This window comes from Momordica charantia (assembly GCF_013281855.1).
Source record: "Momordica charantia cultivar OHB3-1 chromosome 1 unlocalized genomic scaffold, Mcharantia_2.0 BLBB01000001.1, whole genome shotgun sequence".
Lineage (NCBI taxonomy): Eukaryota > Viridiplantae > Streptophyta > Magnoliopsida > Cucurbitales > Cucurbitaceae > Momordica > Momordica charantia.
Genome location: NW_028275157.1, coordinates 22,473,395 through 22,487,411, shown reverse-complemented (window position 1 = coordinate 22,487,411; position 14,017 = coordinate 22,473,395). Strand labels below are relative to the sequence as shown.

The window sequence follows — 14,017 nt, the reverse complement described above, 5'->3', positions numbered from 1 at the left end:
ACATAGACTATAACACTTGACTTCTAATTTTACATTTAAAAGTGTCAAACTTTTTCAATTAAGTCATTGGACAATAGTGTCTTTGAAATTAAATAAAGGAAGGGTCATATGGTATTGCAAATTTTTCTCTCTACAAGACAACATCTTCTGAATCTTAAATGTTTATCATCCTACCAAACTAAAATAATTGGAGGGATCGTGCTTCGCCCTATCCTAAGTGGCACCTAAATTTTGAATAAAGATAGGTTGGACCTTTAATAGAAGTACAACGAGTTAGATTTTTCTGATCAAATGTGAATATTTAGCATTTAAAAGTTCAATCTCATGGAAAGTGATATATTAAAATGTGACATTATTAATTCAACGGCATTCCGGCATTTTCTGTATAATAACATAATTATAAAAATAAAAGTTATATTTTAAAAGTTAAAAAAAAAAAAAAAATGGATGAGCTAGCATAGGGGGAGGGGTGGGATTGAACCCAAATTTAACCTTCTCATTGGATACTTTTGTTTTGTCTTTACTTTACCTTTTTCTTCTCGTTTTGCTTTAAGAAAGAAATAGACCTAGATCCAATATTACGTTTTTTTAATGCCTATTATTAATTTCTAAATAAAGTGGGTTAGCAAACAAAAAGAAAAAAGCAAAGAGGATACAATCAATTTGACAATTTTTTTTTATCTCATTTAAAAGAGAGAGGAAAAAAAGAAACTACTCTACCGCTAATCACGTTAAATCTCACTTTTTCCAAGGAAAAAAAATACCATGTCTATAACTGTTGGTGTAATGGCCAAACCACCAATATTGACAAATTAGACCCTCTCTCTTTTTTCTTTTTTTTTTCTTTGTAGATAAACATCAAAGTCATTAAGAAAAATATCACCTAGGTTACACTGCTCACTATGTCTTAATCTTTTTCAGACTTTTAAGTTGTGAATTCAGTGCAAAGTTTATGACAAAAACATCTTGTTTTTTCGTGTAAAGCTTTCTTTAAAAAAGTATAAAAATAAAAAATAAAAAATAAAAAATGAGCCAGTTTTCTCAGTTCATAAGTTGGACTTATGGCTTGTTTTATTTGATAACAGCCCCCACTAAATTGATGGTCCAAAGGGTAAATTTATTCAGTCCTCTTTTTTTTTAAACAATTTACTATCAATTTCTTTTGTTTCTCAAAGGGTTTTAAGTCTAGTCAAGCAATATAACTTTACCTTTAACAAAATCCAAACTTTTTTTTTTCGTCCTCTTCCTTTTAGATTTTATTTTATTTATTTTGAGAATATTGAATCAGCAGTACAAGGCCGTGGAACCTTCTTTCACTTACTTCCCAGCTTTTTTTCTCCTTTTTGAACAATTCAATTCTGTTTCGATATTTGGTTTGAAATTATTCGTGTGTGGCTTGCGATAAAAATATTCCCTTTTTGCAACAATTTAGTAAGTTTTTTTTTTTAATTGATGTTAAAAAACTGAAATTAGGACATAATTCCTTTCGGTTTACAACTTTTTATAAATATTATATAATATTGATTAATAAAATTTTAAAAGTACATATTCTAATCATCAAGATAATCATCAATTATCTTGAACTTAACGAAGTGAGCTCAGATTTTATCATTAATTTAAAATTTCATCAGAGTTTGAACTTACATAATTGTGTTGTGTTTACCAAATAATTTCTTCAGAAACCAAATCCAAACAAATCAGTAAGGCCCTAGTCAATCGATACACAAGATTTATCATACAATAAATCTTCACAAACTCACCAATTCCATATCATCCCTTTTTTTTTAGTTCATTAATTTCATACCAGACCTCTATTTACCATTCGTTCAATACATGTGAGAATCTTTTTTAACCAAGATAAATATTATAATACTTCATTCAAGTTTAGGTATCGAAATTGAAAACTGATGTAAATTTTAAATTTTCTAGCCGAATTCAATGGAAAAAATTAATTATTTTTTCTATTTTAATTTTTGTCTCCATATATTTTTTAAATATTACAATACAAACAAGGGTGAAGTTTTGAAAATACATTTATCTATATCATAGCTAGTAAAACAATATTCAAGTACCAACATGAACATATTTTATCTATAAAGACATATAATTTCTTCTTCTTTTTGTTAGTGTGGAATAACCATAGGCATAATTTGAGGGATAATTAATGGAAGCGCTGAAAGAAAAAAAAAAGTTACAAAATTGGTTGACAATGAACTTAGATTTATATTGTTTGGGCAGATTAGGGTTGAAATGCTTACGGGAGCCGACCATATTGTAATTTTATTAAGCATGTAACGTTGTTGTTGTTGTTGGTAGTGTGTGTGGAAGAAAATGTCAAATTTTAGGCGCTGGCAGTGGCCGCGAGACTTTGGGAAACGCCAGTCGCGCAACAGAAAGTGGATGGCGCGTGTAGGTGGGCCCACTCCTACAGTCTGTTTGGCAAGCCTAGCCAATGCACAAGGCTTCGAGGGCACATGATCCCTCCCACTTAATGCCATTATTTTCCCTGTCCCACCCACTCCACAATCCACGCATAATTACATTATTTTTCTTTTGTTTTTTGCTCAATTACAAATTTGGTTTTAATCCCTAGATGAGATTTACTTGTGGTCTTAATTTGTAACGTGATAGCCTTGACACATGGACAACAGAGGAAAGTTCATAAAACCCGCTAGTAAACTTCTATTTGACTGAAGGTTTTATTCATATTCGATTTTATGTATTTGATAGGTCGACATTTGATAATGAACTATCCGACGATTGAATACTTTGTTGAACATTCCACCTATAAATAGAGGACCTCACTCCAGTATCAGGTATCACATTCTATTCTTTGAACATTAAAGTATTTCGTAGGTCTTCCTTTAGCTAAACTAGCAAAAAAAAAAAAATGAAGTCTGTCTAATTAATTAAATAATTAAAATATGTTGGAGTTTCATAATTGTTAGAATGGTCAAAAATTAAACTAGCAACCTGCACACCTCAATTTTAGGTGCTGGTGGGTACGGTTGTGGCAAAAAAATGAATGCTTTTGCAGCTCCATTATTCAGCTTCTAACATTTTTCAACAATCCAACATCAATCTCTTCACCCAAACCAAACACTCCACTTTATTTAATTTCCATGTACCTCTATTTTTAAAAATAATGAATTAAATGTTATCTTTTTCCCCATGCCCATTAAAAATTATATATAAAAAGAGAGCGACAAAAGGGCAATGTTGTTCCCCTCTTTAATTATTCACATTTGGCCTTTGCTTTCAAGGTTAGCAAAAAAGGAATCACCCCACGGCTTAATAATTCCGTTCCCTCTTTCTTCCATACATACGTCTAGAGTTGTTGTTTAATCAATGCCATCCATTCTAGAAATAACCTTTGCATAAAATATTTAATTAAATCAAACTTAATTTGATATATATAGGCTAATCTTTTCTTAATAATTAACCAGGACAGATTTTTATTTAAAGGTGTAACATTAATAAAAACAGCAATCACACGCAATTGCCAATTGGCCTACATGATGGAAATGGTAATTAAAACAAACGATTTTTTTTCCAAGTTCTCCTAAAGAGTAGGGTCCACCAATATCAAAATTTCCCCCACCCATTTGCACCTAATGAGTAGGGGCTCTATAAAAGTTTTCGCCCACTATACACTTGAACGGCACTCACCCAACTTTCTATCTTCCAATTCCCATTCATGGCTTCCTCTGTTAAGCTCTGTTCTGTTCTTGTTCTTCTCAGTCTTCTGTTACTCCAAATTCATGCAAGAGAGAGCAGCTTCTTCAGCAAAGTACCCAACAATGGCGTCAAGGAAGAAACCGAAATCCCCATCGAACCTTTAACAAAACCAGGAAAAAAAGAGCAGCAACAACAACAACAAGAGCCCAATTTCATCCCTCAAGCCCAAAACAGCGGCTACGGTCTCTACGGCCATGAATCCGGCCAGCTCCCTCCTTCCGACGCCAAATTCTCCGATCCGGCCGCCGGCCGCCCCTTCACCACCACCTCCACCAACTACAACTACCAAAACGACGACGTTTCGTACAAAGCCGAGTCGGAGGAGTACTACGAGGAGGAGGACAGCAACAACAATAATGACTACAGCAACGACAACTTCCAAAACGGCAACTCGAAGCCGTACGAGAATTCGTTTTACTACAACAAGGATCTTTACGACAACGGACGACGGAACTTCGGGAGCACGAGACTCTCACGTGGCGATTACACCACAACTCCGTTATACGAGCAGGAAAAAAACAGTTATTACAATGGCGGCGGCGGCGGCGGCGGCGTGGCGGAGAGACAAGGGATGAGCGACACGAGGTTCATGGAGAATGGAAAATACTTTTATGACCTCGACAGGGAGCCTCACCACTACAGAAAGCCCAGGGGTTATTTTGGTAATACCAATGGCAACACGTACGAGTACGGTAACTCCATGGCAGGAAGCAGGTACCAGAACGGCGGCGCAGAGTTCCAGGAGGAACCCGACCAGTTCGTGCCATGAATTTAGTTGTGAGCATGGGAATTGTTATGTCATTTTCCTCTTCCTATCTTGCTTTAATTAATTAACTTGATATTTCATTATGGTTCAGTTGGAAAGAAAAAAAAAAAGGGAAAAAGCGTGAGTCAATCAAAGATTAAATTATATATTTTGAAGGTGCTTATATAAATATATATATATATATATATATAAATGTGGTTACTTGTTCATCTTTTGTTTTTGGGGGTTGCAAGAAAAAAAGAGATGCATATGATGATCACATAGAAATGTTTTGGTTTCCATTATATCAAAGATTATTGCAATAAAATATAGATGATGTTGATGTAGATTGAACAATTGGTCTCCTTGCTGAAGGAAGGAGTGATTTGAAGTTAATTAGAGATTGGAATTATTTTTTTGTGAGATAAAATTATTAATATTTCTGGTTTGGTGTGGTTGATCATGTGATGCAATGAATGCATGATGTGAAAAATTACAAAGTGTTGTGGTCCATAATGATAATGTTTGTTAAAAATAAAATAGGGTACTACTGAAAAAGAAAAAAAGGGTAACCATAAATAAGTAGATAAGGGCGAAATATCCGTGACTCCATTTTCGTCTTTTTCAAGAAGGTTTTTGAGGCAGAAGGAATGGTAAAGAACAATGACAGATGAGATCATCTTGTCTGTGGGCGCCCGCGCCGGTTTCTATTCTCAGTTTAATTTTGTTCTTTGTTTCAATTTTCCTCTTTTAATAGAGTAAAATAGAAATGGTAGATTATTTTTATTTATGTTTTAGAACAAATTAAAAGTATTTTTGTCATTTTTAAAATTTCTATAGAATATTTTATTTGTTCTGAAAAATAAAAAACAAGTGGTTGTCAGAATTCTTAGATTTCTTAATAAAATAAAAAATGAGAAACAAAAATAGAAATCTTACCCATAGATCCTTAGTTTTTGTGGAGGCTCCAATAGATCTCTCTTTTTTCCTAATTTGTGTGGCTACAAGCTAGGCAATTAATTAACCCAAATGATGAATTTTGTAAGTTTTCCCAATTCTTTTAAAGAATAAAATTTTACGTTGTAGCCCTTTATATGTCATCTCTAAATTCTTGAAACTGAAAGATACAAGGAAAATTTGAGTAACTATAAAGTCTTAAATATTATATTTATAATTCGAACTCGAACAAGAACAAATTTGGAGGACAATATGTTGTTGTGCTGAAAATTAGGGTTTTTATTTTGTGAGCTAATGTCGGAGAAGATGAGATGAGAAGCGGAGATGGTGGCGGATGGTGAGTGATAACTTCGATTGGGCCGCCGGACAGCTGCGGCGGTGGTCCATTATGAGTTGGACTGGGGAATGGGAACATCCACAATTGCACTTTTTTTTTTTTTTTTTTTGGGATTTGTGGGGATTGCAATAACATACTTGATCATTGATGGGTGGAGTGGAGGCAATATTTTCTATTATTTTCAATATCTTTCCCTTTTATTTCAATTCATTAAACCATGCACTAATTTTAATCATTGGGGTTTTTGACATTATTGTTGGTACAATCTCTATAAATATGACAATTATCTTAAACTTCTTTTGGGAATTTTCCCTTTTTGTTTTTCTCAGATTATATATCTTATATATAGTTGTGCAAACTTTTTTTAATATATAATTCGGTAATTTTATAGGTAATTAATTTTGGAAAACAAATATTGATTTCAGTGACTATTCACCTTGTTGTTCGATTTTGGGGTGTTTCTTGAATTTTGTTTTATTAATAGTTGTACTCATTTATTTCTTCAACAGGTTAATTTTAAAATATTTTACGTTTAACTCATGCTATACTTCAAATTTTTCAATTGATTATACGTGAAAAATATAATTAATTCTGAGACACTTAAAATACACGTGAAAACAAATAACATAATACAAGTTTTTTAAATTTATTCAATCACACAAGTTTTTTACATATTAATTAACATTATTGTAACTTTTAAAATTTCCATTTCAATCTTCCCAATTTTAGAAAATAATTATTTTAGTCTTTACCTGTATTTAGTATTTAACAAATAATTAATGAGGTAGTTTTAAGCATGTGTATTATTAGTGATCATATGATCAAACCACGGAAGGGAGGCCATCAATAAGTGAAATGTAAGATGGCGAAATATTATAGCAAAAAAGTGTTTCTTTTTTTTTTCAGTTCAAAGATTAAAATAGACATTTTAAAAATTTAGAAACTAAAATAAAATAAATAAGTCTAGAGTGACCAAAAGATCGATGGTTCAAATACTCACCCACACATTGATATGACCTTTCACAGTAAAATTATCTCAATAACTAAGAAATTATACTTCAAGAATCTCACTTATTTCTTGATTGTTCGTACACTACCAGATCTTACGCTTAAAATTTCGTGACTGTTGGGTGAGACACGAATGTTATTGCTGGTCTGGAGAATATATGATTTTTGGTTGTCGTCTACCTCCAGAATAGATTTCCTTCAATTCTCTGAACAATCATAATTTGGCATAGACAAACTCCAAAAAGAAAAGAAAAAACTAAATTATTCCATATTTGTGAATTATAAATTTAGGTAGTAAAAAAATTTGAGGTGGGCGGTAGTGACTGGAGAGCGTTGGCGTGAATGGCGGAATTCTCTCTTTCAAAGTTGAGCAAAATGCGGTGTTCTGGCTTTTGTGGGGCCTAAGTGAAAGTAGAAATAAATAAATATATGAATCCTGAAGAAGCAGTCAAAAAATTAAAGCTATGGTCACTGCTTTACATTAAATTTGTGGTAGAATAAGTTTTGTATTCGCACCATTATTCTACATTGTCACGTGCTTCCTTCTCAAAATAAATTCCACTACAACTACACAATTTAATCAATTATTCATACTTACTATTATTATTATTCACTCATAAGTCACAACTCAAGTCACACACCCCCATTAATTTCCCCAAACTATATTCATCACAATTACATCACAATTCCACATCTTTATTATATACATTGTGTCAATCACAACTTTAATAGATGTAACTTGTTGAAATTTAGTTTGATTGAATAGTTATTAGGCGTTACAGATTAAATTTATGATTTACTAGATCACACACTACACGCGTAACTTGATAAATTATGAATATTTATGGTGTGTCATTGCAATTATAGTGCAATATTATCGCACACCAGGACGAGGAGTACAAATATAATTTGATGAAGTATGATTGAAATGAGTACAATAATCTGACAGAATAATAAAGGAAACCTAAATTTGAGCCAACATAAAAAAGAAATTGAACATGGCGTGGAATTGAAGGGACAATTATTGCGTTAGTGTCGAATTTCAGGGGTACCCTCTCCTCTCCTTTCCTTGTTGCCGACACGGCTCATTAGATGAAGACGAAATCCATACGATTCAATTTCATTAAATCTGCAATTGTCTTCTCGTTTTCATTATTCTTTTTATGTAATCATTCCTCCCAATGTTGTCTCAGACCTTCCTTTTCAAAGTATTGAAAAATTAAATTGTTAATATATGTTAATTACTGTTGGACTATGTTTGTTTTGATAGTTAAACGTCACACATCACGTCATGATTATTAGGCCTATCCAAGATCTATTATAGCCTTATCGGAGGTCATGTCGAAGCTCTAACTTAAAGGTCATGGCTATTTCTCTCTTTTGAAGGTTACTTCATCGTTTGTTGTACCAAATTTAAGTTTTGCTGTCTCCGGTCATTTTTCTTGATTAGACATTTAGAGTGATTTTTAATACAGCCCGCAATGTTGTTTGTTTCAAAATTTACCATTATAATATAGTTTTTCATATTTTAGTTCAAATTTTGTCTCAGAAAAAAAAAAAAATATATATATATATATATATATGCATTGTCAACCAATATGAAAACTTTATCGTAAGGGATAGTTTTGATAGGTCGAATGGTAAAGAGGGGCACCTAAAATTTCCCTGCAAATAATGTTTGTGGAAGGAAAATGAGCTCTGGGCTAACATAGAACGTAGGGCCCAGGCTCACAACTAAAATCAGAAAAACCAGAAGGCCCAAAAACACACCGCCCAAACTCTCTGTCCCACGGCCCACATTATTTAGTAAGCCTAGCCGCCGAGAATTGGCTTTTTCTATGTAATTCAATTTTGAATGGCCATATTATTTCATTATTTCGCAAAAGAAAAAAACTTAAATGGTTCATGAATTATGCATAAGATTAGGCTGGATAATTCTCAATTTGGTTCCTATTATTAAAAGAATTTTCAATTAGGTAAATTTGTTCACAAAAAGTTGATATATGGTTGAAATTTGTTTACTTCAAACGGAAACTAATATCCCCACCTGTGCAATAATAAATACCACCACATGTGCGAAAGAAAAGAAATGACATTTCTAGGTTTCACTTTTATCGGCCTTTCTATGTGCTCTTGCAAAGTTTAAAGAGGATTTGTTCTAGGGTTTGCAATTAGCAGCCATTTGGATTTGTCGGGGCTGGTTTGGTACATCTTGGATTTGCCGATTATGTTATGGACCAAGTCCTACTCACAGCCCGTCGAATTGGGGGATTTTTCTCCCTCTCCTTTCTATTTTTTAAAATTTTGACCAAGATTAGAATGGAGCTTCACTTACTCTTCTTTTTCATTTTTTGTCATTTTTTATTTTATTCAATTTTAAAAATATTTATAAAAAAAAACCATAAATTGACCTTCAAATACACCCACTCATAATAAATTGACCAATCATTTCTAGTACCTACTTCTTCCATTCACATTTTCATTTTTTATAGAAAATATATCATTTTATTTAATAGGTCTCGCATTATTTGCTTTAGTGGCGAACAATGTTTTCATATTGTCGTAATATTAGAATTTTTTACTTTTCTTCTCTGTAAACGTGGCATTTATTTTTGCACAGGTAGGATTATAAGTTATGCCACTTCAAATTTTAGTCATGTAAGTACAAGAACCAATTGTATTTTTTAACCTTGTTTCATTAACTAGTTTGGATATGTGGACATATGCTACTAATTGACACATGAAACACATCTCACCAATCATCAAAATTCAACCCACTCATCAATGAAATTTATTTTTTTTCAACTAGTACATCTAGTTGTCTAAATATATTAATAAAATAATAATTTAATGAAACATAGAATGTTTTAATACACTTTTTACGGAATCTTATTATTTGGTTTTGATTCGAGGAAATAAAATTTTATTAATGAGAAAATAAAATGTTACATTGGCTTAAAATAGAATAATTAAAGTTTCCATCCATAAAAATAAGATAGAGAGAATTCACCCACCTAAACATATCTGTAACCAAAAATTTGTGAGTTTGAATCCCCACCTCGACGTTTCTACATATTATATCAAAAACAAAAACAAAAAAGAGTGGAGAGAATATCTAAATATTTTATTTAGTACAAATCTATGAAGATAGAGGATCGAATTCACAACCTTTGATTGGAGATATATGAATATCTAAATATCAAAAAAGTTTTTGATAGTGCACTGTAATGTTTAAAATTTATATTGTCTAAAATAAAATAATTTAAAAATAAAACTATATAAAGTTCAAGGATTAGTAGATGACCAATCATTTATAAATCAAACCATTAACTGGGGAAGTCCCCACTGGCAGCCAATGTGAATGAGATCAGCGACATATCATTTTAGATTGGTCAATCATTTTCAATTTTTTTGGTTCACCCTCAACTTCAAGCAAATTAGATGTTGACCTATATACGTAGACTCCATGAAATGTTCGTTTCTCTTATATATCCCGCATTTGTTAAACTAACAAAATATATCTAATAAATTTTAATCTCAATATGTCTAAATTCGTTTGTGGTTAAGAGTTAAAAGACATTAATAATTCAAAAAAAGATAAAATTTGGCCAAAATTATATTTAGGACCAATTATAAAATTATACGTGTCTTAAATTAATTTTAAAATCGACGAATCAAATTATGTCACGTATCTCTCTTATGGTCGTCTGATAAGACTAGGTACATCAAGACTAGGTCGTCTGATAAAACTCGCCAATAGAGGGGGTCACCTCTCAGACATTCGGAGAGATCTAGAGGAATTAGAGATTCAGAGTCATTAAAGCATCCATGGTCGTCTACAATCGCGAAGAATAGACTTCAAGAATTCTGAATATTCTCTTCGCCAAGCAACCGAACTAAGAACTCCATAGGCTACAAACCGAAGACTTCACAAGTTGAAGACTTTAAAGATTCTTCAATACACTAGAAGCTGAAGACACACACTCATTGATTCGAGAACAAACTCACAAGCCCTTGAATTAAAATTCACCTCTGATAGAATTAATCATATGATCATACATGAGAGATTGTAATACTACATATATTTAATACAAATCAAGTTCATTAATTCGAGTTATTTCTTATCGAATTTCTTACTAATATCTTTTCTTTTATTGTCCAGTTTACAGTTTTAATACTAACATGTTATATATCATTTTTATTTTGAATATTGGAGTTTTTTTTTTATTTATATTTCTTCCCATTATTTGGAAAACTTGTTTTTTCTATGTTCAAATGTGTCAGCATTGACAAATTTTCAATTTTATCAGATTAAACTATAAACTTATATAATAATAAAAAAAGCTAATATCCATTAAGTTTGTTTTTCTATTTTTAGATATCTGTGACATTTTATGAATATTATTGTAGCTATATGTCTTTCATTGGTCATGTTTGATACCTTTAGAAACTATTGATTATGCTTAGCGGAAATTTTGAGTTTTATTTGTGCATAATTTTCTCGATGAAAATTTATTATTATACTTTTATAATTAAAAAAAAAATACAACGTGGAAGGAAAGCTAGGAGTTTGTTGATCTCCCAATATTTTAAGCTTAGAGATTGGAGTCTCCAGTCAATGGGAAGTTTAAATTACATTAATTTGCTCCACAATAAATGCATGCCACCAGAGGCCTTGCCAAGCAGCTCATATTTAAGGCAAAAAGAATTAATGGCCACCTTGAAAAAAAAGCATCTACCCAATTGGTCCAACTCTATCAGAGTAGATGAATCTATTTATATATCTAAGTTATTTTAAAGCTCCAAACTTTGGGAAAAGAAAATTTTCCCCTTAAATTTCGGTGCATCATTGATTTACTCTAGTAGAAGATAAATCTACCAAGCCAGCAATCAATTGCTTCTTAAATTCTCAAAAAAAAAATACTATAGTACATTACTGCCCAGTGAATCTTCAAAAGTAGGCATACTTGTTAATTAGATACGGCCAGCAAAGAGCAGAAACGGTAGTATATCAAACAGACTCCAAAAAAACACAATCATTATCAAAGTCATAAATCAAGAACTACTTATTCAGGTGCAATTACTATTTTCTGTTGTTTGTGGCTTTTTGGACGCAATGGGAAGATCAGAGAGAGGCATACCATATACGAACTCTCTGAAATTTTTGCTACGATAATCAAATCTGATTGTGATGTGTGGCCCATAATCCAAGTTTCTTCAATGCAATCGAATCTCAAATTGCTAACCTGTTGAATTGTTATTGAATCTGCAACCCCTCGTGATTATCACTTCTTTTTTTTTTTCTCATATTCAAATATCAGAACCTCCAATTCATATAAAACCAACCCCTTATTCACCGTTTGGTTGTTCTGAGCAACCCAACAATACACGGCACCGCTCTGTTTTCCCTCGCCCATGCCATTTTCTTGCTGAGTTCCATAGAATTAGTTCCATCTCCGGACGCGAAAGCTATGGTTACAGAGGTTCATTCTAATTTCTTTCACTCTCGATAGGTGGTCATTGTACCAATAAATTGTGGATTTATGATGGTTTTGGCTTTGTGATTTTGATTTTGTAGGATCGAGAGATCCTCGGCGGATGGCCGCTTGGTCTCGAGGTTATGAACACAAGGCTTCGAATGACGCAGCCGGAGAGGTTACCGACGATAGCTAATTTGCACATTCCTTCCATGAGTTTCTCCTCTTTGTCGTCCTCCGAGCTCGACACTGTGGTTCGTAAACCTACCTGCAAATCTCAACTCTTAAACATTCCATTAATCAGATTAGAGTAACGAAAATAATTTCGATGAAATTAGCCGATTGCAACCGCTCAAACTTATAATTACAGAGGCATTTTCTCCATTCTTACATTTGGTTTCTTCTCTTCTGATATCGAGCAGTCGACGGCGTCGTTCTTCCAAGACCACAGCGTCTCACTCGGCCGGCTCATCGGAATAAGGCCGGCCGACAAGACGTGGTTGTGCTTTCCGACTGCCACCGACGGAAGTGAGAGTGTATCGGTAAACGCCGGCGGCTTAGATGTGTCGAAAACGAACGGCGATGAAATATCGGGACGAATCTGCATTCCGATTGTGATCGGTATCGTCTTGAAGATGATCAGAAATTGGAGGAATTCGAGGAGTTGAATTGTATTATCCGATGAAGAACCAGAAACGAGAAGGAAGTAGAATTCCCCCAACGTAATTACAAATTCTAGGGAAGATTTGAGTCGGTAATAAATTTATCTTTGCGAATTTTTCGCTTCGTCTTCATCCTTTTGAGAGTTGGATGGATTTATGTACTTGAAGATTCTAAAACAAGATTTGAAAAATGGTTAAGCTTCTGTTTTCCCCATCACTTTCTACAGAAAACAAGATATTGAGATTTGATCGAAAGGGGATTTGAAGAATTTCGAAGTCAATCTACATGTGCTGCATCAATGCAATAAGAAATTCTCGAGTAAATTTAAACTTCCAGATGTTTTTTCTTTTTGTTCTTTTGAAAAATATCAAATATTATTTGACAAAGATAGGGTAGAGTAAGAATTCTTGTCCAAAAAAAAAAGGTAGAGTAAGAATTTATATCCTAATATTTTAATTTATCAAAAGTGTTTTAATCTTCACTTTAAATTTTTAAAAAATGCTGTAATTTTTATTTAAGATAAATTTTGATTTGCTGAATTGTTTAAAAAATTAGATGAGTTTAATGAATTATAAAACATAAATGGGTCTAAAATTTATAAGATCCATATAAAAATGACATTAAAATTGTTTTACATGAATTTTTTCTGGTTAATATTAGCAGGTGAATTAATAAAAATTTGAATATTATTTTTTTCCTGTTAATATTAGTAGGTGAATAATAAAAAATTGAATAGAGAATCGCCATACTTATCTAAATTTAGAATCTAATTAGATGCAATTGAAAGTTTAGGTTAACCAATTGATACAATATTTCAAAGTTTGGTGGTAAATTTTGATTATTTTTATTTTTAATAGATCAAAGAGTTTTTAAATTGCGAATCCAACAAAAAAGGCAGAATGAGGCCCTATGGTCCTTTTTTTTAGCAATCAAAAGGTATTAACTAGTTCATTAGTTTGAATCCAATAAGAGGGCGCAGGAAAATAATCTAAATAGGCCTAACCTAAACACATGATTTCAAACTTCCATCCATAAATATGACCCAACCTAAGTTTTAATTTTTTTTCTTTTATATGGTCAATTCAGCTCCAA

At 32.3% G+C, this 14,017-nt stretch overlaps 2 protein-coding genes across 2 annotated transcripts; both read left to right on the top strand.

Annotated features, from left to right (window-relative positions):
* Positions 1–3,647: 3,647 nt before the first annotated feature.
* LOC111012294 (protein E6) lies at positions 3,648–4,713 on the top strand. Its single transcript, XM_022286385.2, has one exon. It carries the CDS (start codon positions 3,698–3,700, stop codon positions 4,505–4,507), a length of 810 nt encoding a protein of 269 aa, XP_022142077.1. The 5' UTR covers positions 3,648–3,697; the 3' UTR covers positions 4,508–4,713.
* Positions 4,714–11,891: 7,178 nt separating this feature from the next.
* On the top strand, positions 11,892–13,138 carry LOC111012415 (uncharacterized). Its single transcript, XM_022286562.2, has 3 exons — positions 11,892–12,268; positions 12,364–12,516; positions 12,685–13,138. The coding sequence occupies exons 1-3, from the start codon at positions 12,257–12,259 to the stop codon at positions 12,928–12,930; spliced, it is 411 nt and encodes a 136-aa protein (XP_022142254.1). The 5' UTR covers positions 11,892–12,256; the 3' UTR covers positions 12,931–13,138.
* Positions 13,139–14,017: the final 879 nt, after the last annotated feature.